We start from the raw sequence: 24118 nt of genomic DNA, 5'->3' as shown, positions 1-24118 counted from the left end.
TGTACTGGATAATTTGACTTTCCATTAAAAATTATTATTATACAACATATCTGCTGTATGCAGACTAACACGTGAATTTTCAGTTCAGTTAGGACAAAAAGGTTTCCTTCACATAAACAGTTTGCACTCAAAACATCATTAAAGAACATAAGAGTTAAACCAAAGGTCCACCTAGACCAACATCCACCTGGAACCAAAACCGGATTGCTAAGGAACAGCACCAGAACGGGGAAAGTCAAAATGGCATTTCCTAGATAACCCTCTGACTATTAAGAACATAAGACTCCTGATGTGGAAGGGTCATGTTTAAGTAGCTTTTCCATCATTTTTTTTTTCTCATGTTTATCCAGAGGTTGTTTTGTTCATTTCACATAAACCAACAACCACTACATTGTCTTGTAACAGGATGTTTTACAGTGTGACTACTCCCTGTGAGGAAAAGACTCCTTTTGCTTGGCATCCCTTGGAACCTGGTATCTACTGGGTTTGCACGATGACACCTAACTCATACTGGAGAAAGCAGTTACTCCTTAAGTCATAACATTAATTCTTGGTAGGCTGGTCTAGACGTAACTATTCTCATTACTGGAAATTTACTATTCATTTGAAAGCACACAGGTAATTTTCAAATCTCAGAGGACAAAGATGCGTTTGCTTATTTCAATAGAAGGCATCTTCCTCCAGTTCTCATGACCTTTACAGATCTCTTGCATCCCCTATTAGTTTTCAATTTTCTTTTTAAGCCACAAAAAAACCTGCACATAAGCATTATCTTCTGCCTTATACACATCATATATACAATGTATGCTTATACATTCATATTTTTACTCTTCATCCTGCTATCACACACAAAATGGTCACTAGCTCCTATTGACATAGCATGACACCGTAAGTCGTTGTTGAGTTGTGGGCTGCTATGATTCTTGCACACGTTCAGCATCCTTGCTTTTGAAGAGTGAGATCCTCTTTGTATAAATTTGGTCTACATTTCTGACTCAAATGCATATAACTCTGGATTTTATTTCAGGGGATCCCAATAACCATATAATTCAAATCCTACTGTTCAAGTACCCTATTATAACATTTGACATTCTTCCTAAATCATATTTTGCAATGTATAACACTAGCCTTTTCTTCCAATAGTTCTGAGAAAAGGAATATTTCACCTTTGAAATGATGAGAAGTACTGGAATAATAAAATAGAGAAGTATAATTACTTGGTTGTAAAAAAAATATTCATAACATTATACAAAAGTCACTAAACTAAACAGATGTATAGGGAGTCTTTGTTCATGCTAATGTCGTTTACCTGAATCATCATAAAAAATGCATAAGGAGTAAGAAGACTATTTAATGAAAAAACATAGAAATGTTTCCATATGTTTTATGAAGTATTCTTTACCCTTTAAATGAGCACATTCAGATTTAGTCACTGGCTTTGTTTCAGAGCAACCCCATCTGTACACTGCATCGCTTACAGGCACATCTCAGTCATGCAATAGCTATGTCACAGCTCATATATCAAATAAAAATCACATTCAAGGCCACACAACCTTATATACCCAAAGTCTTCCATTCTATTTAAAGTAATCCTAAGAGAGCTCTTATTGCACCTCACTGCTGATGTCACATGACTTTTGTTGGGAAACAGAGTCCTACAACTGAAATATCAAACAGTTCTTAACACAGATGAGAACGATCTAAAGGACAATTCTATTGCACTCCTATATCCTGGAACTCTTTTTCTTTTAACAAAGAAACAGGTGTGGAACTGAAAGTATAAAAATAGTAGCACTGCACAACATTATGTTATGCTGTGAAAAGCAGGATAAAACACAGGCAGCTTACAGTAGGCTTAAGGAATTCATCTGACACATTCAGACTCCAAGGCTAATAAAGTTGATTGCACACATCAAGGACTGAAAGTGAAGAAGCTGTTATTTTACCTTCCCGACATCAAAGGTTTCAGTGCCAGGACAATCTCATTTCAAACCCAACAGTCAGGACAACTGATAAGTCAAAAAGTTCACATCCACATTACATGGCAGTCCATAAACTCCATAACTTTTGTAGCAAGGAAATGGTATGAACAGTCACGTGAGGAAATCTTTTAAATCATACAAACCCAAACCATCTCCTCCAGAGAACACCCTGAGCAAGCAGAATGCCGCTAAAACATCTCTCTATTCACTCCCCTCCCCTAACCCCTTATTATTGGGAATTTCCTTTGCCAAAGTAAAATTGTGAAAAATAAAAAATATTCAAGGCAGTCAGCTAAATATAAATGCCACTCCATGAAAACCTGCTACCTTCAACTAAAGAGAGAGATTCATTCTGGCCAATTTCTAAAATTACAACACACCTCTGAATTACTGGCAATACATAGAAAGATGATTATTCAATGGTTGTTACTTGATAACAACCTAGGAAGGTAAAGGACATTTCCAGTGACACATGAATAGTCGACTCAATCTAAAAGAGAATGTTTGTTGCTTTGGGTTTGGGCTTTTTTTTTATTTTAAAGATTACACTGATGAATGACATGGCAATCATCAGGAAATTATATTACACTTAAGTAACTTCAGTCAGTTTCATGGGGTTTATAATTTAATAACTCTTATTTAAAACAATTAGTAAAGCAAAGGCAAGATGAGCCAATTTCTTTAACATGCCACGGCCAGCAAGCTTTATAAACTTTTATTACTATTTGGTCTTATAACCCTGGATTCTTGCAATACTGATGAAACATTTCATTTTTCAATCACCTCTTACTACAGATAAACATATAAAGTTAATAAACAACAGAATGAACAAAAGCCTCATATTAAGAAAACACATACAAAAGAAGATGTAAATTAAACATAAACCAATAGCAAACCATACAACTTCAGCTAGTATGAAAAGCAAACAAGAGTCAACTGCATTGGACACAGCCTGATGAGTTCAGAATTCGGCTGGCTCCAGTTAGAGATCACAGGGGAAATATCAACAAAACAAAAAATAACAACAAAAAGAAGGAAGAATAATGATCATCCAGTTTAAACTTTTAAAATACAGGCCACAGGATTCCCCTCCTGTATTTAAACCATAACATAAATCTATCAAATCTTGCAGTAAGTTATTGCAGTCATGAACTAATGTCAATATATAAAAAAAAAAGCATCTTCTAACTGGAATTTCTTTTGGTTACTAGAAATTGTTACACCTCAAATAGCTAAACACAAATTTCATTTTGAATACATGATGCAGTTGCCTCAAACACCAGTAGATTTGCCTCTTACAAAGCAACTCCTCCAGGCATGCAAGTAATTTCTGTTACAAGTTTCATCTTGCACTCCAAAATTCACATGAGCCTGAAGAAGATAAGTAACTTTTCAAATGCCAAAATAACTTGAACAGCACTCAGAAGTCAAGGTTGTTCTTCAAGGCTCTGGGAGGACAAGCCAATGTACAGCACTAATGTGATTTAGGACAACTGTGGAGCCATGTCTCAGCACCATGCTCTTCCTGTTTGTTATGCCTAAACTCAGTGAAAACAAAGACCAAAAAAAGGGGAAAAAAAAATCATAGAAAGATAGAATGGTTTGAGTTGGAAGGGACCTTAAAAATCACTCAGTTGCCCGCCCTGCCGTGGGCAGGGACACCTACCACCGGATCAGGTTACCCAAGGCCCATCCAACCTGGCCTTGAACAACTCCACGGATGGGGCAGCCACAGCTTCCCTGGGAAACCTGTGCCAGTGCCTCACCACCCTCATCCTGAAGAATTTCTTCCTATTGTCTAATCTAAACCTTCCTCCTTCCAATTTAAAGCCATTCCTCCTCATCCTATCACTGTACCTTGTAAAAAGTCCCTCCCCAGCTTTCTCCTACGCCCCTTTCAGGTATTGGAAGGTCACTATAAGGCCTCCTCAGTGCCTTCTCCATGCTGAACAACCCCAACTCTCAGCCTGTCCTCACAGCAGAGGTGCTCCAGTCCTCTGATTATCTTCATGGCTCTCCTCTGGGCCCATTCCAACAGTTTCATATCCTTCTTATGCTGAGGATTCCAGAACTGGGTAGAGTACAGTCCACATGCTATCTCACAAGCGCAGACTAGAGAGGCCTTAACCTGCTGTCCTTGTTTTTTTTTGATGCAGCCCAGAATACAGTTGGCCTGGGCTGCAAGCGCACATTGCTGGTTCACGTCGAGTTTTTTGTCAGCACCCCCAAGTCCTTCTCTGCAGGGCTGCCCTCAAACACATCATTCTCTGTACTTCATTGAAAATGTAGATTGCCCAGCCCAGGTGTAGGACCTTGCATTTGGCTTTGTTGAACCTTATAAGGTTCTCATATGCACACTTCTCCAGCCTGCCCAGGTCCCTCTGGATGACATCCTCTCCCCTTCTGATGTGACAACTGCACCACTCAGCTTGCTATCATCTGCAAACTTGCTGAGGGTGCACTCGATCTCACTGTCTGTACCATCAACATTAAAATATTAAACAGCACTGGTCCCAGTAGGGACCCCTAAGGAACACGACTTGTTACAGATCTCCATCTAGACATTGAGCCATTGGTAAAAAATAAAAAGATATTTCCCACTTCAATAAAACTACTTCATAGAATCGTAGAATCACCAGGTTGGAAGAGACCCACCGGATCATCAAGTCCAACCATTCCCACCAATCTCTAAACTATGCCCCTCAGTACCTCATCCACCCGCACCTTAAACACCTCCAGGGAAGGCGAGTCAACCACCTCCCTGGGCAGCCTGTTCCAGTGCCTAATGACCCTTTCCGTGAAGAATTTTTTCCTTATGTCGAGCCTGAACCTCTCCTGGCGGAGCTTGAGGTCATTCCCTCTTGTCCTGTCCCCTGTCACTTGGGAGAAGAGGCCAGCTCCCTCCTCTCCACAACCTCCCTTCAGGTAGTTGTAGAGAGCAATAAGGCCTCCCCTTAGCCAAAAGGAGCCGTGTGCGTATATATATATATATTTAACATGGGTAAAAGAAAAAGCAAATTACAGGAATTGTAAGTATTCTAACTCTTTCATTTAAACAATAATTCAGCAAGTACAAGATAAGAAACAATCCAGACATTAAGGCCAGCAAGTCTGAGCTCTAGCTGGCAATCTCTGTCCGAGCAGGGAAACACCCATAAGGGCGTTCTGGCTCTGAACCATGATTTTAAGTGTAAGTGTACAAAGTAATTTTCTAGTTGACTAAAAAAATAAAGCTCTATACTGCCTAAATGAAATAGAACACAACTGACTTCTAAATACAAAAGAAATATTAAGTGTTTTTTACAAAATGAAAAGCACATCTTTTCCCTTTAGATTATGAGATGCTAGAAAGATGTCTACTGACTACAACTTATTTAACAATGTATTACTAATGAAAAAAGTTTCAGAACAGCAATGCAGGAAAGGCAGAGCTGGTTAACAAAATTTGCACTATAGTTCATGGCCCTACTTCAACTACTGTATCTGCTCATTAATTTTCACTACTGTTTTAGGTAGCAATTTCAAGTCATACTGCAAGACAGGAATAGAGGAAAATGAGCCTTGGAGAAGAGTTGCTTAAAAGACTATTCCTCAAATTTCAGAAAGGTTAACGAATGAATTGTAATCCTGACTTTTTTGATACATCTTTAACTACCCTATGAAGAAATCTGACATGATGACTACTTCATTATGGTTTCAAAGAGCACCTCCTTCTACTTGAGAAGAGCCAGTATTTTCCCATGTATAAGTCAACAGCAACCTCACACTCACCTTTTATCTTTGCTTCCACCTCCATAATCAAATTCAAGGTTCTTAGCTCCAAGAGGAACCGCAGTTTACTCAACAGCTATAATCCTGCTCACTGAGGCAGAGAACATTCATGTATTAGGGCCCTCCTCCTTCATTGTTCTCCATATTTTATCCTGCCAGACCATAACACCAGTCTGGGCCGGGGCCAGCTCTGTCCTGGTGGGCAGCCCTCAGCAGTCTGGTAGTGGGGTCCAAATGACCTCCCTTTTACCTGCCCTGGGGCACTGTGACTATGCTCCAATACCAATGGGTGACAGAAACGTGACATAAAGCTCCTAGAGAGGTGCCCTAGATTCACACACCCCCTGCAAGCACTGAGTGTTGGCACTGGATCCCCTTTGCAACCTCTTCCTCAGGCAGAAGAAACGCAAACTCCAATCTCCTCTTTGCACTATCAGGTCTTTTTAATATCCTTACACCTTTCTTGTTTTTATTGTTCTTTGTGAAGCTTTCAAACTGACTTTTGCAGTATTTCTGTCATCCATAATATCATATTTATACATTCATAAACAAAGCGTGGACCTGGATTCCAAATAGATAATACTCAGACATATACTGAGGATGGCACATTAAAGCTTCAAGTTTCCCAATTGTTTGTGGCAGAAACTTCTGAAGTACTATAAACGCATAGGAAAAACATGTTAGAGTATGTTCAATATTACTGAAATCTAAATGACTACTTTCTCAACTCAGATCAGCTTCAGAATGCAACAGGGAAGGGAAATATGCAAATTAAGTTCTCTAGACAACCATCCCTTTACTTGTATGTGTGCTTCAAGTTCTTTTGTTATAAAACTTGCACATTGTGTTTCTGCAACCCAATTTTCTCATCAAATGCTACTGTAGGGAATGTAGCATCTGACTGAACGCTTAATAGATGAGTAGTAGAATAAAAATATGTCCCAGGGAATGCTCTGAACTGTATTTCTTTATTTCATCTCAGAACCACACATGTGGACTTCTTAGTGCTTATTGCAATGCCCTAAAAACCAATCACCAGCTCTTCTCTGTTGACCATTTTTCCCTCCAGTTTTAAGTTAGACCAACTGTTCATTGACACCATTAGAAACTTCCCTAAAGCCTTATAACAAACCTCAAGAAAGAGTTTGCCTATAGGAAAGATGAAGAGGCACTCTCTATCAGGGAGTGCAGTGATGGTTTGTGGGGGTAAAGGTTTAAAGGTCAAAGAGGGAAGATTCAGATTAGATATTAGGAAGAAACTTTTTACTGTGAGGGCAGTGAGGCACTGGCACAAGTTGCCCAGGGAAGTCGTGGATTGAAGTCATCCTTGAAGGTGTTCAAGGCTACGCTGAATGAGGCTCTGAGCAACCTGATCCAGTGGGAGGTGTCCCTGCCCATCGGAGGGGGGTGGAACTGAATGATATTTAAGGTCCTTTCTAACCCAAACCATTCTATGATTCAGACAAATTATTCAGATGAAGGTAGCAAAGGAATTGGGAGGGCATGAAGTGGGACAACTGAGATCATGACAACAGTTTGGTCCAGTATTACTCCCTTTTTCAGCTATTCCTTTTCCTGTATTTAGGGCATATTCTATACACGTAAAGAGAGTTTTTCATGCCTTTATGCAAATTCACAGAAGGCAGTTTTTTATTAATTAAAGTAGTAGTTGTTCTTACTGCTGAATGTGGCAGAGGTACTATCTTGGTAACGAGCACAAATCTGCCGGCAAGCTGTGTTTCATTGATAACATATGGGATACTGCAACATACGATTAGACAGCAGCATAAAAGTGATCCCACTGGGAAAGTAGCCTGGACATGAAGTACACATCAAAGCAAGTTTTATAAAAAGCTTTCTTGAAAGACAGAAGATCAAATGCTTAGCACTCTGGTGATCACAACCACCTCATCTCTACCCAGTGGATGGAACACAGAGTTAACTGATGAAACCAGGAGCTACGAGAGCTACAGCAAAACGCAATCATATGAGCTTTCAACAGAACTGCAAATGCTGCTATATCAATGCCTCAAAGATTTGCTTTAAAGCTTACAGTCAGTCTAAAAAGAGCAGACAAATACCCATGGACTCCTAGTGTCTCTGAAGTGACCTGATTTGTTGGCACAAACAGTGTATTATTAGATGCAATTTCCTAAGACCACACCCAGAACAGTGCAGCTCATCTTTGCAAATTGCATGTTATCTTTGTTATAACAGTTTCACAGCATTTACAAAGCTGTTGAATACACAGAGAAATGATGTTGTTTAGAAACTAAGTGGAAATGTAAAAGAATCCGCACAAAGGCGGAAAAAATTCTTCACAGAAAGGGTCATTGGGCACTGGAACAGGCTGCCCAGGGAGGTGGTTGAGTCACCTTCCCTGGAGGTGTTTAAGGCACAGATGGACGAGGTGCTAAGGGGAATGGTTTAGTGTTTGATAGGAACGGTTGGACTCGATGATCCGGTGGGTCTCTTCCAACCTGGTTGTTCTGTGATTCTGTGAATTAAGTATAATAGATACCTAACAGGTGGTTTGCACAGTATACACCAAACAATTCTAGTATACAATTCTTGCCAGTCAGACATTTACTGCCAAGAACATACCAAGCACACTCATAATTAGTTACAACAGCAAATATTCACTGTCAAGGACTCATACAAAAATTGCATTTAAATACAAAAAAAAAAAAAAAGGAAAAAAAAATCATCCTCTCTGTTCCAAATATTTTTTTTATCAAATATTTTGATAGGAATGGTTGGACTCGATGATCCGGTGGGTCTCTTCCAACCTGGTTATTCTATGATTCTATGAAATGCCTTGGTTTGTAATAGAAACCTTTTCACTTCAATGCACTTTGATTGAAGCGATGAGATTTTGTTCCCTTTTGGCAGGCAAAAAGACCAAGAAACCCATTCCAGCAGATACATGAAAAATGGAAATCTCAGGGACTATCTCAAGGACTGATCTAGTGGGTGGTGTCCCTGCCTATGGCAGGCGGGTTGGAACTAGATGATCTTTAAGGTCCCTTCCAACCCTAACTATTCTATGATTCTATGACTCTTTGACTTCCTAAAATAGTAAGTTGGGACAGCTCTTTAAGTGAGCAGAGAAATTCTTCTTGATCAGCTTGTAGTAAAGCATATGACTAGTTTATTAGTATTTTTTTTTGTTATTTCTTCAGAAACTTTTCTCCAGTACCTCCACTTACTAAAAAATTTAGTTTAAAATGACTGGGCTACATCACAGACCTGAGATTACATATAGGAGAATGAAAAAGGCTAAATAATACGAGAATAAGTAGTTGGCGTAACAAAATTGCTGTATCCAGGTGTGGTACATCATGCAAGTAAAGTAAAAATGAAATCCAACATAAGGAGAAAATTCTACGACTGCACAGAGGTGCAAGGAAACATCAACTAGCTTCCCTAACACTGGGATTCTTGCATCTTTTTGTGAACGCTCCAGTATTCACCTCTCTCAGCAAAACAGAGCCAGATACAAAATACTCCCACCATGGTTACAATTCATGTGAAAGAGAACTAAACGTCATTTAACTAGATCAGACCCCTTAGAGCAACAAAGTTTTCTGCCAACAGCAGGCTGACAAAAAAACATGACAATGTCTTAAACTGAAAAATCTGAAGATTTACTGGAAAATTTACTGAAAAAAAAGACGTCCAGCTACGAAGGAAAGAATCAAATATCCCAAGATCCAACATAACAACAGAAAAAGGCGGGGGGGAAAACCATGAATGAGATGCAGTGACAAAGCCAGGGTATAAAGACAGTAGAAATGAGCATAAGAAGGTGTAATAGCTAGATTTATTTATCATGTGGCACTTAAAAAGACTAAAAAAAGGAAAACACATTTGGTTTGATCTGTCTCTGTATCAGCATTATGATGCAACCGTAACAGAAAGAAATTAACCTCAAACTAGGGTCTATGTTTATTTAGATAATATCCAACTAAAACTAAGGTGTTTGTGGAAATAGCTCTGATTACCTTCTCTGAATTGACAGCAGCCGTGGTTCCAAAGTACATTTTGGAGGATGTTAAGCAGATGTAGGAGCTCTTAGTTTGCATAAGACAAAAGCTCACAAACTTCAGGAGCTGTGGTTACACATAGAAATCTAATATCTCCTTCAAAACCAAGCTTTTAACTAATATATCACAGCATGATACGTACTTTTATTCATGACAAAAAAAACTTCTACAAAGTACCACAAAGTAAGGAATACTTTCCTACAGTAGTACAACACTTGAAAGCAAGATCAAAGCAGTTGCATCTATTGTGCCATATTTAATTTTCCTATTACGCTTCACACAGTCTGAAGGGACATTCGGTAAGTAAAACTGAAGTAAACTAAGTTAAACTGAAGGGTATCAGTAAGTAACACTAATGGAACACTGTCCTTTCTTCATACATTCCTTAGTAATTCCCCTCTAAAAGCAAAATCAAAGCTGTAATATGTTAATTTCAAAAATCTCCTTGCTTATTATAATTTCCTGAGAACCTAAGCTTTCACTAACATTGTCTGTCTTATTGTCACTAACTTTTTATGCTACCATTTATTTCTACCACTGGCAGAATTTTTCTCCAAAAGGACTGCCCTCCTTTAGAGGCATAATACTCACCTAAACAATCCATGGTCAAAGCACTGCTCTAATTCTAGCTTAGAATTTTCCACTAAAAGTACATTTTCTGCCTTTACCATTACGTTATTATAAGCACCTTGCCCTAATTATATTCCATGACTGTGAAATGGACTAGGCACATAGGGAAAAGCATTATTCTTTACTGTAACTGTAAGGGTCACAATAATTACTCCTCATTTAGTCTGAATCTGAACACCTGAACAACTCTCCCACAAGATATATTCCTGGAGAAGAATACTTTTCTTGAAAATCCATGCAATTGCAAACTGGGATTTGGATCTATAATGTCTAGTTTTAAACAAACGTATCATACATAGCTTTTTAAAAAGCTTACTTTAATATAACAACAAACTATTTGGCGTATCAGACTAGCAATTGCTATCGCAGTACGTAATACTTAATCTTTCTACAGTAAGAATATCATTGGTACTTATCATCTTACCTTGTCAGAAGAACTAAAATGCTCCCACAAGTGGGAAGTAATTTTGCATGTCATTCACTATAGGTCATGATATAAAAGTAATTTCAGAGCACACTGGTATTTTGTAAACTATTAGTATTGCAGGCACTGTTATAAGTTTTAAGCAGCAGTCCAATACTTGGAATCTGTCATGACTTCAACTTAGTGCAACTTTTACTTGATCAAGACTACACACATCGTGTCAATTTTCAAGATCAGCCTTCAATATTACATTTGTAAACAGAAAACATGCTTCTACCATGCTTAGTAGCTTATAGAAGTTCTTATTCACATAGATCTACTTCTGATTATGCCTTTTTTTCCTATGGACTACTACAGCAAACATTTCCAAAAGGTTCCTCAGAGAAACTTCTTCAATTCTATATGTAGTATTTTTTCATTCTGTTCACATTCCCTAATAATATACCCTACTCAAAATTTCACACGCAGCTGACAAAAGCGGGGAAGATTTTTCAACCATGTCCCCACTGAAGTTTTAATACTTTCATTTTTTTCCCAAGTGGAGAAAAAATTGAAGACATGGATGTATTATGGAAGGATGAATAGCACAGAAAGAGATTCTTTGACTAAACTGTAACTGGATGCTAAAATTTAAACCTGACATTTTAATGCATATACAGAACATTCATCTGCACAGTATGGAATGATTAGAAAAGGGAAGATTGTGTGTATGAAACTATTAGACCTCAGCTTTACAGTCTAAGTTAAGGACCTGCTATTATTTAGTTACTGGGGAGCTGAGGCAGTATTTGTTTATTTTCACTCCAACAGTAGCACTTTGAAACAGCACTACAGAACATGATACACATTTAAGATTTTAAAATAACAGCTAATGAAGTCCAAGATATGAAACTTGTAAACAAAACCCTGCAACAGACAGTTTTAACTGCTCAAAACAGTTTTGTTCACAACTTATGATGAAACCATGACACCTTAAACAGGAAAGATTATATAATCCATAGACATAAATAATTGATCATTTGTCTGTGTTTTATCACCTGTAGGCATTTTCATTACCCTTGCAGAATATCTCTCTATATAAACTGATCTAATATCCTACAAAGGTCCCCTGTAATCTGAAGGGGAAAAGGACAGATACTGACTTCCACAATTGTCAAATCACCAGAGAGTGATAGTCTGAGCTGGAATTATTTCATGTCATACGCTAGTATACTTATTAATCAGACAGTGTAATTGATATCATCAAGGCTAAGGTTATAGCTAGCATGAGAATTATAGGTTATAGTTGGCATGAGAATTAGAACAGGAAATAGATCCCAGAGGCACCATCACCGAGTTTTAGTACTAGCTAGAACTCCTCAGCTATAATTTTGCTTTAATGTTCAAAGAGGTGGAAAAAAAATAGTATATTTGACATATTAGCAGCCTTCCAGTATGTATGAGAATGTTGTGATGAAGACATAGCTAGTGCATGGCAGAAGGATGAAAGACAATGGTCATACATTGAAAGAAATAAAGTTCTGCCTGGATACAAGGAAAAGCTTTTTCACCATGAGAATAGTCGAACAGTAGTGTATCGTCCGCACAGGGAAGTAGGGCATTCTTACCCTTGGAGATTTTTCACAGCCTGACTGGATAAAGCCCCAAGCAACTTGGTCCGACCCACAATCAACTGTGATTGTAGCAGAAGATTGGACTAAAGACTTAGTAAAGACTTAGTCCTGCTTTCCAAGGTGAATTTTCTGATGCCCCTATTATTTTTTGCAAGGAGCAAAGAAATAGTTTCCTTTTCCTCTTCCGAAAAGCACTGTTCTGCTGCAGGGCCTCTACATGCATCTTTTTCTTAAAACACAGGCACCAGAAAAACGCCATGGCCTTCTCATTCATGCTTTACTCTTCTGTTAGCAACTACTGGCAGCTTTCTGGTTCGCTCTATATTTGAGAGCTCCTCAGGGTCCTCTCCAAATAAAGAATCCTTCCATCTTTTATCTCTGAAGCTTTCTTTAGTATCTGCTCTAAGCTCTTCACAAATTGTCCAGTACCTATTATGTAGCAAATCCATCACCTTATATTCTTCCCAGTTTTCTTGTCTTAACACTGAATTGCAGTAGCTTAGTCTCAACATCTTCTAATGCTCTTCAAAAAGAAGCCACCAACCCAGCCTCCACGTAGAGTTTTTCACCTGATGCAGTACATTGCAGCTAGAACAAGGCAAAAAGGCAGCCTGCTTCCCTTCTGTCCATATACACCTTTCTTAATAGAACAAGAAACAGCATAAAGTTAACAGCTGAACAAACAAAACAGGTGCTCTCAGTCACAGCTTCCATTGCTATTTGTGCAAATAAACTACAGACCCTGGAGGAAGGGCACTATTTATAGCTCTATGCATACACGTCTTCATTAGGGTAGCCCACCAACATACCCACCAGGAGTTCACTGTTATAATTTCAACATACATACTGAACTTAACTCTCCTTCAATTCTGAAACACAATTCAGCTGAAGAAGCTTACATACATTCATGTGTATCTATAGATTTCATGTATATATACATTTTCCTTTCACATTTTCTCCTTGATTGTGCTGCTGATACTACATAAACATTCACTTTCACCACAACAGACATTTTTAAAGTCTCAAGTGGATTTTTAAGTACTTTAGATTCTTTAGCATGATATTACAGATCAGACTTAAGCTTATAAGAATTTCTTAAGTATGCATTCCGCTATTCTTTCATCAGAATGCTTCATCTTTCAATTTCAAAGCTTATAAGCGTGCATTAATTAGACTGTGGGGAAAAAAAGGCAACAGTGATTACTGGTTTACGTGCATACTTCATGTTAGTTCCTCATTTTAGGCCACTAAAGAATCATTGCTTCAGGCAGAGGATTTATTAAGAAGATACTCAACACATTAAACCCCACTACTTATGTAGTGAAGTGACAGAGGGTCCCATCTATCACATACTCTGTGTAAGTCAGTTGATGACTCCAGAATATCACTGAAAACTTCTACAATAAGAGGAAATAAAAGATTATTCATAACTATATTAAGCTCAAATCTTTGAGATAATGAACAAATGGTGCTTATGTTCCTTATGCACATTCCATTTCCCCCTGAAATTAGCGTCGATAATCCACCAGACTTTCACAGAACTGTACAATGTGTAAAAGAAATATTATTTACACGTTGCATTCAGAAGCCTACGTGAGGACACACGCAGTTACAATCACCCATGCAAGACAGTCAATTGTCACATAGGTTTCATATAGCTGTGTCCTGCCACTCCCGAGCAATTCTTTTAGAGAATATACTCTGTTTAAAATCAAAGTGCAAGTCATACACCACAAAACGAATGCCCACACTGGCCACGTTTTGTGGAACAAAGGGAGATTAAATGCTAGTATGGTGAAAGGAAGTGATTAGAGCTCAACAACATACATTACCATTAAACTTCGAAATGTTGGTCTTCTGTTGGGTTTTGTGTTTTGGGGTTTGGTGGCAGGGGAGCAGGTAAGGAGAAAAAAGGTAGTTTTAAAAACATGGGTATTAGAAAGGCAAGTTACTAATTTCACTCTTTTTCCTAAGTGGTTAAAAGAACTATGCAGCAGCTCCACAGCCCTTTTTTATATGTACACCTGGGAAGAATACTGAATCCTGTTACTTTCCTCACTGTTACCCTGATGTGGTTTAGACCAGATGTTTAAATGTTACAGTATGTACATTTTCTTCTCTTCTTCCAAGGCAAAGGCAAAATAAGAGGAATATTTGACTTCACTCCACAAGAGACCTATTTAATAGTTTGGCGGTTATGTAAGTAAAGGTAGCTTGGCTAAGTCAATGTTGACGACATACAGAACGACATGATCCTAATGAGTTGGAAAATATTGGCTCTCATGAGATTCAACCAGATGCTACTGCATTGAGAAAGCTACTGTATTATTGAATTTCATTTTTATGAGGTAAAATTTATTATTCAACCATTAAGGTATCCCACATGAAATCTTGCATAAAATAGTTTTACAGTTAGTTTCTGGAAAGTAGATTTTATTTTAACTTTAAGACATCATTTACATGAGGGATTCAAATGCCTATTTGATCACCTTCAATACAGAAATGTACGGTCTGCAAGCAATTTTCCCAAAAATACCAGATTAATGGAACCGAACTGTCAACAAAATAATGAACTACCTGAATAGGACAAGGAAAAAGTGGTAGCAAGTTCCAGTTTTCCAGAATAAACTAAAGCCATGTGTGACTGTGTATATGTTTTCTTGGCAGGCTGAAATGGTTAGAAACCAAATGCTTCAGGTACCAACTAACAAATAATGAAAAAACAAACAGTAAAATTACTTCATAGGATTGTTTATGATCAAAATTTGGAAGGTCTTAACTGGCACTATTTTTCTAAAATATTTGGTATTTTGTACACTTATTTTTGTAAAAAGATTATTTAATAATAATTATAGAAAAATTTTATTAACATCAATACAACTACTTGCTGAAACATAGAAAGCATGATGCATTTCAGACCCATGTTTGTTTCCACATTTATAGCGGACCAAATGCAAAACTGGGATGTTTCACAAGCATATGCAAGCATAAGAACTAGCATATTAACTGACAAACAACATATTGTTGTGTTTGTATACCAAAAGAATTACAAAATAAAACCAAAACACAAGCATAAATCTCCAAAGAGTTATGTGTGGGTTGAAGATTGCTTTTGTTCTTTTCTTCTATTTTACATGTAATGCACTATCAAAAATTTCACAACGCCTTTTTCTTTACCCATGAAAGTGAATCGTTGTTTGCAGCTGTTTTATTTATCCACTTCGTTTTTAGTGTTTTGTCACTCAGAATTCCATTTTACTATTTTAAATTTTCTATTCCTTTTGTTCTTGCACAACTCAATTTGAGGCAGTATGAATATTTCTTGTACTTTTTAACGGCAAAACCTATTCAATTAATAAGATTCATTGGTTGTACTACTACGAATTAGAGTGTTACAGTATCACTACAATGAAGGGAATTAGGTGCTTTCAAAAATCTCTTTAAGCCAGTACCTCTATTTTTAAATCCCAAGTCAATTATAATTAAAGATCTACTCTTAGCAGAATTAAACAGTCTCAAGCTGAGGAAGGCATAATATTTAAACATATTTACAATAAATATCTAATATAAAAATCATACATCCTTCTTGAAATACTCTTTCTACCCGTCCTCCTCAAGCTCTGAACTCAATCAGCTAGTAACAGTACTGTACACCTTTTTATTCATATTTTTAAGATGGCAGACCTTACTAATACACATGACAAAGAAACATTTTTAGTACATGCATTTCATTCTTAAATTCTGTCAGAAACCAAACACACAGAACTTGCTTTTGAGACTTCAAGACTTATTTTTTCAGATAACCTGCCTTTGGATAGGTTAATCAAAAAAGAAACTCTCAGACTATCTGATGAAGACAGCAAGTCTAATAAACAATAAACTATGAAATACTGGAGGAATGAGTATTTCTCCTAGTAGAAAAACTTTTCTGGAGAGCAGGAGGAGGAAGATAGGTAGGGGGCATAAGAGTGTTAGTCTTCAAGTAATCTTCCCTTCCTGGTATTACACGAATCTATTCCCAACAAGAATTTGTACAGGAAAAACCTTGAGTTTTTTTCTGAATCCTAACAGAACCTTCAGCCTAAATTACTTTTGAAAGAAGTTTTAGAGTAGAATAACATTTCCGCTCCAGATGAAACCACAAGACAGAACTCCAGATATAAATTCTGTTCCTATGTTCATGCAAATACACAGTGCAGAGCTCAGTCTTTAAACTACATCCAGAGAAAGTCTTTCAGCAGTTATCCAGCAGACAGGTTCCCAAAGATACCTTCATACCTTGCAAGAATCTCCACACCATGTCTAAGTCACATGTTCTCCTCTGATGTCCTCTCCCCATCCTGCAACTTGTGTATCTGTACTTCCTATTAAATTTTGGCTTTTTTAGCTTTTACTGGTTTTCTACTTTAACTCTTTCTACCTGCTTCTCCTTTCTTTGTCTTGCACTGCATCTCCTCCCTTTTTATTAGCTGATCCTCTTTCTCCCTTTTTTCTTGTTTTCTTCCTTTTTTACCTTAATTCATCTGTTCTTTCCCTATGCCATGTCTTAGTCCACACTGTAAGCACAGTTTCAGTGAAACAGTTTAAGAACTGGAAGAGATGGCTGTGTTGGAAAAAACAGACAACTAGGGACCATAATTCCTGCTAAAAAGTAGATCTAGGCTGACAGGATACAAAGGCTTGCGGTACCACTTTTGAGTCGAAGTAATACTGAATCAATATGGTATGGAGGCACATCATTCACTCACAAAGTGCCTGGCACAAAGCCTCAATGAAGACAATTAGGAGCTCAGTAACAACTCCTTCAGCCCAATAACTCTCTTCAATCACCACACAGAAAGTGCAAATACAGACGCAGGCAGCTGAGAAAGATGTAGGCTATATGAACAAATGGCAAACCTACTTGACACTACCTATGTGCAAGTAGTAAACTACAGAAGAAAAACTGGAAGTCCCAGTATATTTTCAAAATTGGCAAAATATAACAACGAGAACACTTCTATAAGGAGACAACAGCTTGTTCACAAAGGACAAAAAGAAGCATGGTGGCGTACTGTGTATCAGGAACGTGTAAAATCCTGTGATGCAGACTGTAGGCAGGCAGATTTGCTGGAAATGGCTGGACAACTGCAGACTTAGAAATAGGAAGACAAACTGCATAAGCCCTTTCTGGTTTTGAGAATAATGTCATGTTTGGGCAGGGCTTTTTTAATTATTTTTAACAGGGGAAGAATAAGAATCTAGGCAGAGACATAGCTGTTTGCCTTACTGCACTTGTAAATAGTCACAAGGATGGCTTTTAGAAGCTGGAAAATGTAAAGGCAGAAGATAATTTGGGCAACAGTACTCATGAAACAGTTTATAATTATTGTAAAAACAGAATCAAAGCAATTAATTTAAAGAAAGATTCCATGGGATATAAAGTGAAGGTATGGAGATCCTTAATTGTGCTTTTCTGCAAGAACACTACAGTTTTGTAGAAACAAAAATAAGACAACGCTATAAAAGAAAACTAAGCAAATGTGCTTATATTCACATTATTTGTACAAAATTGATCAAAGAAACAATTAAGCCACACCACCACAAGGACGGAAAGCTGTTTTCTTGAAGTAGTTTTGCACTCCTTTCATAAAAGCTAAAAATGAGCTATGATCAGATGGAAAACACAATGCTACTGACAAAAAGAGTGTTATTTCCATGAGATGTTAGTTTATACAATAAAAGCTCATCTGTACACCCACAAAGATGCTCAGGGAACCTGTGGCAGGAGGTGGAGCAAGTAATACCCTGCAGGACTGCCTCCAGGGCCACCACAGGAGCCATCAGCCCATCAAAGGCCAACCTGCACAGGTCCAGAGGACCACAGGGGCATGACATGGTAGGCATGCAAATCAATAACTCCCAAGGAAAAATCATAAGCCTTTGTTTCATCTTGGAGAAATTAAGCTGAATCTTAGTAAAATAACATCAGTGATTAATACATGTGCCTTGTTTACTGAAAAATTCCTTACTGACTACATGATCCCATGATCCTCATAGTTAACTTCACAGGGCGAGGGCAGGGGGGAAATCAACAAAAAGTGGGAGGGTGGATAAAATAGATTAAATTTCCTGTGCAATTACAGTCAGTCACTGGCTTTTTAGAAGCTTCTACATGTACATGTTACAGTTAAATTACGGGGAAGCTGATACTAAGTACAAGGATGATTTTCAACAAGGCATGACAGGAAATTTTACACAAGATGTTCCAACACAACGCAGTAAACTTACAGAATCAACCAAGCCAAGAATTACGGCAAAAAGGGACACAGCAACCACTCACAGGCTTGAACTCAAAGCTGCCATCATCTAGTTAACGCAAAGTACAACTATGGAAGTATAAAATTTACCAGGTCAAGTGTTAAGCTACAAACAAGAGAAGATCAGCTATAGCCTACTGTTATTTACTTTATTTTAAGTACTTCAAATGTGTGCTCCAGATTTCTATTCTGCAGATATATTGTTAACGCTGTTGTATCACAGTTCATTGAACTTAAGGACTGAAACATGTTAAATGATGGAACAGGTGGGTTGTGAAGCCTGCAAACCCTAAGATCATCTGAAGTATCAAATGACTGTATTGTCACATTTCTCCAAGGTGTGGATTGTAAACCTGCTACCTTCAGAAGCACCAGTACTTGAAAATAAAACCTTGCAACCTCATCCTTAGGTGACCCACACAGAATCAAGGAATGAAGATAATCAGAGACATTAGAGAAAGAAGGAAAAGTCAGGCACTTAAAACAGTTCTTCCAAGGTTCACACACCTGAAAATACAACAGTTCCTTTGCACTATCAGATCAACACAGATTTAACTTTCAAAAACAACAGGACTGAAAAATGAAGATAGGACTGAAAAAATAGGACTGATAAAGACTACCAGTGGTAGTCTAATCTATCATTCTGCTTTAAGTCATGATTTACTACATGTGAATCACTCTCCTAACACCTTTGACATCGGCAATGATAAAGTTGGCAAAAGATCTCAATTATTCTTGCTATGTTTTTATTCACAAGAGATGAACAGTAACGGCTCTAAACAATAGTGGGTCAAAATTTTTCTAGCCCGCATAGAAATACAAAGGAAAAAAATCTATTTTCTTCTGAATGACCTTGAGGCACTTGAAGACTGTGGTCTCCTCTCTTAGTAAATCCTTAATTTACTCCCAAAATCCATAGTCCTTACACAAAAGGACGACAGGTAACTACTTTCATTATTTATATCATTATCATTGAAACTTGCATCTTCAGCAGCTTCACAATAGTTAAGTAACATTTATTTATGAAACTGAATGAGAAAAATCTGCAGTCTTTAAAAAAATTTCAATTGTATGCCATTAATTAATAAAGCCCTTAATGAAGCAGTATTTTGTATTTCCTCCAACCGCTTCACCTCAGGATGATCTTAAGTTACAACACTGCACCATACAAGGTAGCAAGGGTGGATGTTTCAGATGAGGAAAGCATGGAAAAATTATCCTGTGTGGGAAAATTAAATGCATCCAGAAACTGGTGCCAAGGAGTGAAGCTTGGTGGCTTAGCTTACATCCTGGATTTTAAGCATAGGCTATAAATACCCACATATACACAAAACACATTCTGTCTGTGAATTACTATAAGTTAAAACCTGGATTTAAAGTTGTATGCACATTGACTAGCACTGCACTGCAGTAATAGTAAATCATCATAGTAAATACTTAAACAAAAGCATCACATATTTACCTGACGTTTGGAAAACCTCATTCAGTAAAGCTTCATTTACCACCACCGGACTGACATTTCCAGCAGGCTGACACCAGCTCTGGTAAATAGTTTGAAGCAGAAGGGTTTGAGCTCTAGTTGCTTGAACTGTCAAATTAGGAAGTTCAAATATGCATTCTGTTAGCGGGACTTGAGCTCTCTTGGACCTGTTGAAAATATTGAGGGGGGAAAGGAAAATCAATACTTTGGAGCATAAAAATAACAAAGTAAAAACTTTGTCATGGAAAACCACACTATAAGTAGTTAGATTGAAAGCTTAAAGCAGCATCTCAAGATGAAAGTATTTAATAAAAGAAATTCCAAGTGCTTCCACCAAAATAAGAGGTACTCTAAATCCTGCATTTATTAAAAACATGTAAGAAAGCTGTTTAAATATTGAATTTTCTGAAAAATTATTTACAAGCTTACAGTTAATCACTAAATGAGATGTTCAGCAATCCAAAAACACCATACAGGCAATATGTGTACAACATAACATACACAGGCCCACATTCCATATTTGGCTGACAGAGATCAGTAGACAATTCCAATATTTTTCAATGCCTTTTACCTTATAAACTGGAGAGGTGGGGGCAGGCAAAAGACATTCTGTTTGGAAATAAATTCCTCTGTGACAATTTAGTCCACCATCAACAAGAAGGGTCTACCACAACTATACTGAAGTCAATACGTTATTCTTTTCCTCCTCATATATACACTATTACTTGAAAGCAAGTAACAGATTGATTTGCTACATTCAGCAAAAACTGAACAAGTTCTTTAATATTCTCACTTGGCAGCCTTTTCATGCAGCATATTTACAACATCTTTACTCTTGAGCTAACGACCTCCTGTTCTATCACTGAAATGTGCTTTTTGTGCTATTTAGCTTTTTTTTTTTTCTCAGTGTTCCCAGAAATTAATTCAGGGCTTCAGAAACAGGTGGTTCCCAATGCTCAAACTGTAAAGTCTGTAGCAGCATGAAATAACACAAAATTCTGGCAATAAGAAGTGGACTTCTTTGTACATTCTCCACCTGATTGGGAGAGCAGCCCCTTCAGCAATAAATCTGGAGGGGGGGTGGAAAAAGCACATCATCCCCCCTCAGACCTATGATCATAATCACTACCATCCAGATGAAGATGCAGAATAGCTAAATATTCTGCTGCTAACACTTTTGGTCTACAAGCTGTAGATAAAGCCTGTGTGACGTAAAAAACGTGGTTTAGAAACAAGCAGTCTAAACATCAGAAGACACGTAGGGGGAGGGCTACAAAGATGATGAGAGGGCTCGAGAACCTCCCATACAAGAACAGGCTGAAAGATTTGGGGTTACTCAGCCTGGAGAAGAGAAGGCTCCAAGGAGACCAAGCAGTCTTCCAGTACTTAAAGGGGCTACAAGAAAGCTGGAGAGGGACTGTTCACAAAGGCACATAGTGATAGGATGAGTGGGAATGGGTACAAACTGAAGAGGGACAGATTTAGACTAGACATAAGGAGGAATTTCTTCAGATTTAGACTATACATAAGGAGGAATTTCTTCAGGATGGTGAGGCACTGGCACAGGTTGCCCAGGGAAGCTGTGGCTGCCCCATCCCTGGGGGTGTTCAAGGCCAGGTTGGATGAGCCTTGGGCGGCCTGATCTAGTGGGAGGTGTCCTTGCCCATGGCATGGGGGTTGGAACCAGACCATCTTTAAGGTCCCTTCCAAACCAAACCATTCTATGATTTTATGTATCAACTACCACACTGACCCCTCGGTGCAGCTGAAGGTAATGTTAACACTTTGAATTTGGACTTGCACATACAGGCATTCACCTTAAGTCAAACAGATTTCCTCCCTCAATTCCTTGTCAATAACAGCTAACTGAAAAATTTATCTGGTGTGAGAGAAATGAACCTCATCAAGGGTTAGATAGCTACAGCATAAATAAACATCCATATCCAAGATGTAGAGACCCTTTCAAGGTAAAAGGAAAGAAAGAGCACTTATATATGTAACAGACAGACATTAATGATAGATCTGAGGATCAGATAAACTACTCTCTGCATGTCACTATTTCTGCCTACTACCTATAAAGGGAGACGATCATTATCTCAACTGCATGTGTCTACAGCATAGGACAGAGTTTCACAGGTAAATCTCAACCATAAAAGACAATTTGCCCATCACTAAAAACCAAAACAAAGGAATAAAAGAAAAACTAGTTCCCATGAAAGATGTTACTCATGAAAGATACTCAGAAAATGGATGTAAATACAGACAGAGGACAAAGCACAAACAAAAACAGATGTTGTAGCCTTCTGTAATCGAGATCAGTATTCTTTAGACCAAAGTTTTTGAAATTCAAAGCCTGGAACCAGGATTACTTGTCTCAAAAATGTTGATGAAGGGGGGATGAAGCCAACAAGATGGTCTGAGTTGCAACTCATTGGAAGCTAATGACAGTTGTGCCGCCAGCTTCAGGAAGAAGTTTCATTAGCAGAATAAACAAGGATGAAGGAAAAACGTTTCATGATTACATGGGAGATTTCAGCCTTGCGTCTGAGTACAGAGACTAGTACAAATTTCCTGAGAATACTGAAAAATAAAGCAGACTACTGTTTGAATGAAACTATGAGTCTTCTAAGTTTGGAACTACGATATTTTGGATTGGTACAGTGTATTCATAGGAAAATTATAACTCACCAGGGACTTTCTTCAAAGATATATTGTATTAACCTTGTTTGTTTGTTTATATAGCAGCCACTGACACCAAACAGTGAGTTAAAACAAGAATAATTGCATTTCCTGCCTTTTCTGCTGACGTCCGTGTAATGGTCTACCTAGCTTACATGAGCCTCACACACCAGCCTCACTGCCCCAGATCACTGCTCTATCAACTTGTAGTGGAGTTGTCACCAAAAGGGTAAGAAATATCTGAACTACAAACTGAGAGACAAAGAGCTTCACATCTTCCCTGAAAACGTTCTTCTCCCAAGAAGTACAAACACCACGTGTGGCCATTTGAGAAAGGAATGCATCCAAACACATCTCAAATCTGTTGGTGCAAGAAAACCGTTCAACAAAACATTTTTGCCTCCATTTCAAAAAATAAGCTAGATACAAAATTAAAAATGCTTTAAGGAGAGACAGAACAAAAGCTGAAAAATATCAGTAGTATTAAGTCCAGCAAAGAGAGAAAGATGCTGCCGGTTTAAAAAATACACAACTAAACACACTGATTCAGAAATGCAGTCAAAAGGAACTAATAGCCTGACAAACTCTACCATACAACACAAGAGGACACACAAAGATCATTCTCTTCCGGACACAATTAGACAAAGCGTATCTCCCATCTAGCTCCTCAGATACGCAAATATTCCCCCATGTAAATGTACATATATCCATATCTTCATCACTAGAGGAGCAGCTCTGGGTTCCATGCAAAGCAAAAGTGGAGACTGCAATACTGTAAGCTTTTCTAATGCTAGTCCCACATTAGAATTTGAACTTGCTTTCCTAGAATTTCCTAGAGTGTAAGTCCAAGCACTGTAATTGATCAATTTAAGCAGAAAAGGTACTCATGAGCAAAGGAGTCTAGAAGATGATTCTGTACTTTGGAAAAATCCATCGCTGTAAAAAAAAAAAGCTATATACACAATAAATTAAAAAATTATTCTAAAACTGAAGATTGAACAGATAGCACAAGTTATTTATTTTTAAGTAGAATTAAAGTTCGAAAAACAGTTATGCACACTAGCAAAGCTTTTGCAAGCATTAAATAGAACAACGTAATGTATGGTCACATCAATTAGAATTTCACCTAGTATTCCTTTTTTTCAAGCCATGTAATGTGATCTTTTATTATTTATCTCACTGCAGAAGTGCACT

General features: G+C 37.8%; 1 protein-coding gene across 1 annotated transcript in view; it reads right to left on the bottom strand.

The window, feature by feature from the left end:
- VPS13B (vacuolar protein sorting 13 homolog B) overlaps nucleotides 1-24118 on the bottom strand; it is a 435364-nt gene that overhangs the window by 326350 nt on the left and 84896 nt on the right. The window contains exon 17 of the mRNA XM_069854414.1: nucleotides 20228-20412. Within this exon, the coding sequence (XP_069710515.1) occupies nucleotides 20228-20412 (185 nt within the window). The remainder of the gene's footprint in view (nucleotides 1-20227; nucleotides 20413-24118) is intronic.

This window comes from Phaenicophaeus curvirostris, chromosome 3, assembly GCF_032191515.1.
Source record: "Phaenicophaeus curvirostris isolate KB17595 chromosome 3, BPBGC_Pcur_1.0, whole genome shotgun sequence".
NCBI classification, from domain to species: domain Eukaryota; kingdom Metazoa; phylum Chordata; class Aves; order Cuculiformes; family Cuculidae; genus Phaenicophaeus; species Phaenicophaeus curvirostris.
Note: the sequence above shows the minus strand (reverse complement) of the source record. Positions and strands in the feature narration are given on the sequence as shown.